Below are 5,293 nucleotides of genomic sequence, written 5' to 3'. Positions count from 1 at the left end.
CTTGGTAGTGATAAATGCCACTTGGCAGTCGGAAATGGTGTGATGTGTGTATTTGTAGAATTGAGGTGTTGAGTGAATTTTTATGCCAGGCTAATTAATGGCTTGTAACTTGAAATGTTGTCTGCTGCTAAATGTAAGCAAACATGCACAGGTAAACTGGAGCCCATGAAAGTAGAAATATTAAGAAGACATTGGGCCTCATTACGAGTCCGGCGGTAACCGTGGTGGTAAAACCGCCTGGTTACCACCAGACTCGTATTACCATTCCGCCTCCGTGACTCCCGGAATTACCAGGGCATTACGACCCTGGTGTCCCGGGAATTCCGGAGGCGGAATGGTGTAAATCCCCATTCCCATTGAGTCCCATAGGACTCAATGGGAATGGGGAAGTGGAAACACTGGCACCATCTCGTGATGGTGCCGGTGTTTCCACGTCCGCCTGCAGGCGGGCGGTGTTAACCCCGCCAGGTCAGACCTGGCGGGGAGATCACCTTCCGCCTGCAGGACTCGGGATCGGGCGGTCCGGAATTAACAGTGGCGCCGGGTTTACCACCACTGTTAATTCCGGACCGCCCGACCTGTGTCTGCATAAACAGGATATAGACTATAACCATGTGAAGTGCGTAGGAGAAATCGGTTGCAAATTAAATCTGATGTCCCATGACAATAGACACATTTGGACAGACACCATATTGCTCTAGGTTGTTAGAAGATCTTGTCAAAATCCAGTCTGACCACGAGAGAGCACAGAAGAGGGAAGTGGGGGTAACATAATCCAGTCATCTTTGGCACAACCATATTAACCAAGTAAACATGTGGGGGCACCTTCATGTAGGCTGCTGGTAGAAGTGATGGCATACGAAATCCAAAGGCAATCTGGCTATCATAAAATACAAATATCTGCTAGGTAACTTGCAACGATTTGAAAAGATAAAATACTATAGATACAATTGGAAAGATGGAATATTAAGGGTTGATGGAAATGTGTACGGAGGGATACGACCAGGAAAGTTGTGCAGATGTACTACCTCTGAAGCAACATTTTAGTGAGCTTCCAACAGTTGGCTATTTCTAACTGCACTGGTAAAATCCTGGGCCTGCTACTTCGTCTCTCTCCTTTGCCTTCTGCATTGCTTCTAATCATAGCAAAGCAGACATGGAGATCTCCACCCCAAAGAAAATATATCAGTGCACTGAATGTCTGAAATGCTTCAGTGATCCAAGAACTCTTAGTCATCATAAAAGAACACAAACTGGAGAAAAACCATATCGGTGCACTGAATGTCAGAAATTCTTCAGTCACAAAAACCATCTCCAGCTGCATGAACAAACCCATACAGGAGAAAAACCTTATCAATGCATTGAATGTCAGAAGTGTTTCAGTCACAAACAGATGCTTATTCAGCATGAGAGAACTCACACAGGAGAAAATCCCTATCAATGCACTGAATGTCAGAAGTGCTTCCGTTACAAACGGAGCCTTATTTGGCATGGGAGAACTCGTACTGAGGAAAATCCTTATCAGTGCAATGAATGTCAAAGAAGCTTCCATCAAAAACGCAGCCTTATTCTGCATGAGAGAATGCACACAGGAGAAAAACCATATCCATGCTCTGAATGTCAGAAATGCTTCGGCGAGATAAGCACTCTTATTCAGCATGAGAGAACGCACACAGGAGAAAAACCATATCGGTGCACTGAATGTCAGAAATGCTTCGGTGATCCAAGAACTCTTAGTCATCGTAAAAGAACACACACTGGAGAGAAACCATATCATGGCACTGAATGTCAGAAGTGCTTCAGTCACGAACAGCCCCTTATTCAGCATGAGAGAACACACACAGGAGAAAATCCCTATCGATGCACTGAATGTCAGAAGTGCTTTTGTTACAAACTGAACCTTATTCTGCATCTGACCTAGCAGCATGCCTTCCAGCCATTGAACTCTGGATGACAAGTAACCATTGCCTTCTCAACACAGAGAAAACTTAGATGATGGTGTGTGGTGAAACAGCTCGACTCCCACAAACATCTTCCTGGCCACCCTCCCTTGGCTCCCACTACCAATCCCCCAGCCCCCTCCCACCTCCACCTTTGTCAAAAACCTTGGCTGCACAATGGACTCTGACCTAACTCTATCACACCACATTAGCAAGGTATCCAAATCCTGCCACTTCCACCTTAGGCTTCTGAAACTCATCTTTCCTTACCTCACCTACCCCAATATACTGGCAGCAATTATATTAATTGTCATGTCCAGACTTGACTATGCAAACTCCCTTTAACTGGGTGCACCGGCCTACCAACAAAAAAAATCCAAAGAGTTCAAAACTCTGCAGCCAGAGTGCTCTTTGCCCTCCGACAAAGGGATCACATCTCACCTGCTCTCTCAACCCAATACTGGCCCCGGATTGGCCGACAGGCTACCTTCAAAATCCTGTGTACTATTCACCGATCTGTGCACAAAGCTGGCCCCAAATACTTACAAGAATAGATTACGTCTTCCCGCCCCACCCGCACTCTTAAGGTCAAGCACTGCCCGCCTCCTAGTGGTCCCTGCCTCCAATTTTGACAGGATCGGAGGGTCTGCCTACTCAACCCTGGCACCGACAATCTGGAATTCATCCCCCCCCGGTCTCCCCCATTTGACACATCCAAGACTACATGGCATTCCGGAAAGCACTCGAAACCTAGCTCTTCTGCAAAACAGTGAAAAGGACAGATTTGGCCTTCCTTCCCCGTGAAACCATTACTCCTGATCAACTTCAGTGGCTAAGAAATGGCCTAGAATCCAACACTACAGGCAGGTAAGAATGACCAGGATATGGAACCCGGTTACCAGTAACAAATGTGTTTAACGTTATTTTCATGTTGGCTCCTTACATGTCAGCAATCAATGCCCAGTAGCACCTATGCACTAACGCGTTGACTGTGTTTACCCTTTTATTGTCTACAAATTAACACCCGGAAATCCAAACTCAGGGCCTAGTAGAACTTATGTTGTAACGCGATGATTAGGCTTGCTCTTTGTCTTCTACCGGGTATGCACTATGCTCTCAGATGCAGTGACAATGATGCAGAGTTACTCACTACTCTAACCATAAACTAATAGGAGAATACTCTACCATCTGCCTTAAACAAATAACCGGGACTCAGAACCCTGGGCCTATTGGCACTTATGTACACATTATGTCTGGACTGGCTTTGCTTCACTGGCAGCTTGCTATGCTCTTAAATCGGGTGAGGCATCTTGCGAGGCAAGCTCTTTTAAGTGACACTGATGAGCTGTCGCCTAATACTCAAATGCATACTACACCTGGAATACTCAGCCATTCACTGCACCTAAAGATGGCAGACAGGCACAGCACTAACAGCACAGCCTGGTTTTGAGGATGTACCATTCAGGTTCATTGAATACCCAACCACGTATCTAAGAAGTACTCGTAATTCCGACAGAACAGAACGGGATGTAACTGCTCATCGAGAAGGTAACCCAGAAGCAATTGCCCGCTGAAGTAGAAACAGGACGGCAGACTGCAGATCTACAATTTCTTGGCCCTGTAATACACCAAGACTGTTACCACTAGAATGGCCACTACCCTTCGCTGCCCCCGCCATGCCTAGACCTAAACACAGAAAACTGCACAGCAGAGGGAGGCTAATAACCTCCTGGCACAGCAGGTTGGGGAAACGGGCAAATTCAACTTTGATGATATTGTTAAGCGAGGAGAGATACGGCCATGCTCGGCGAAACGAATTAACTCCACACTAGACCAAGAAGTTCATGGAGAACTAAAGCCCAAAACCTCTATAATAGTGAACAAAAGCTATTGCGGCAGGCACAGGAAGGTAATCGGGAACAGGGGACCTCATCCTACTGCACAGATACTCACACATACCAATATGCTGATTCTCTCCTCTGCCCCCGAAAACAATTTTATTTATTTTTTATTGTTGTATGGTTAAATATTGAACCTTTAACAAGTAGAAAAATATACATTTCATTAGCAAGCAGTTTGAAAAGAACAGAAAAAGAAAGACCAATGCCACAGTTATAAAACGTAAAAGGCAACTAAAAACTCAATTACCTAATGGTTAAAAGGAGTTGCCTAACAAAACAACATCACTCAGTAAGCAGTTTGTTATTGTTTTTCTGAAGAACACTTAACGATAAAACTTCCTTCAAAACGTGCAGTACATCAAGGCTCCAGTTATTCCAACCATTTGAATTCATTATATGTTCCCAGACAATTCCACTATGCAATATTCAATATCCTTCTAGGAGATGGTTAAAATAAAACAATTAGAATGTGGCTATCCCCAATGATTAACTTCGGCCTATCCGCACACATCATTTTATTCCACCATGCACCCCACAGCGATCTTTAGTACACAGCTATACCCCATGAAATAATCGGCATAGCTGCACACATCATCTCAAATAAAAAACACCACCTCTGCTAGAATGCAGCTACCCAAGACAATTCGGCCTATCTGCACACATAATACGGATCTCACACAACCACCGTACCACTCCTAGCATTACAATGCAGCTACCCAACACAAAATGTCAGCCTAGTGCACAGATGTACTACTTATCACCCTATTTTCCACTTAACTGTACTACGGTCCCCAAGGGCGTTCAACCAAAAGTGCGTTGAGATTATACTAACAGTGAAAGGTGCTAAAAGAAGTCCCACAACATAACATCATGCCAATTTAGCAGAGAGGGCCTTCCTCCATAGAACCACATTGGATATGGATAATGCCATGTGCAGCACAGCCTGACCACATACCCTAGTTACCAACTATCGCACTAAGGCAAAATGCAAATATTCTGAATGACATCAGTAAAGTCTGCTTCTATTAGGCCAACTAAACGGTATCAGGTATTAATATCGCCACATATATGGTCGCCGTAAATAATATCGCCGGGAAAATGTCGTGGCAATATTATTTGGGTGACCATATATGTGGCGATAGGGGCAAAAAAAAATAATAATTTTAAAAGCATTATTACATAGAACCAACTAAACACAGTAAGGTCCCACCTCATTATTTACAGTGAGGCCTGATTCAATTAAATTCACAGTAGTACAATAGGTTCAACGATCATTACCAGTGTATACTGTGAAAAACCTAAAGGTGTCTCACACGCTAGTCCCCGGGGATCTGTCATCTAGGTGGTAGGACACGGCCATCGTTTTTGGATCCAGTGCCTGCGGTGGACCAATGTGGGAGGATTACCTGGATGAGGGGTCCTCGGGAGTGAAAGTGGGACACTTAAGGGTGA

At 44.6% G+C, this 5,293-nt stretch overlaps 1 protein-coding gene across 1 annotated transcript; it reads left to right on the top strand.

The window, feature by feature from the left end:
• The first annotated feature begins 1,156 nt into the window (after nucleotides 1-1,156).
• LOC138487568 (zinc finger protein 182-like) lies at nucleotides 1,157-1,921 on the top strand. Its single transcript, XM_069614044.1, has one exon. The coding sequence runs from the start codon at nucleotides 1,157-1,159 to the stop codon at nucleotides 1,919-1,921; it is 765 nt and encodes a 254-aa protein (XP_069470145.1).
• The last annotated feature ends 3,372 nt before the right edge of the window (nucleotides 1,922-5,293 follow it).

The sequence above is a fragment of the Ambystoma mexicanum genome, chromosome 9 (genome assembly GCF_040938575.1).
Source record: "Ambystoma mexicanum isolate Mex_15411 chromosome 9, UKY_AmexF1_1, whole genome shotgun sequence".
NCBI lineage: Eukaryota > Metazoa > Chordata > Amphibia > Caudata > Ambystomatidae > Ambystoma > Ambystoma mexicanum.
The sequence above is the reverse complement of the archived record's forward strand: the minus strand, read 5'-3'. Positions and strand labels throughout refer to the sequence as shown.

Excerpts from the sequence above, each read along its gene's own strand:
- LOC138487568 (XM_069614044.1), top strand. The coding sequence starts at position 1,157 with ATGGAGATCTCCACCCCAAAGAAAATATATCAGTGCACTGAATGTCTG.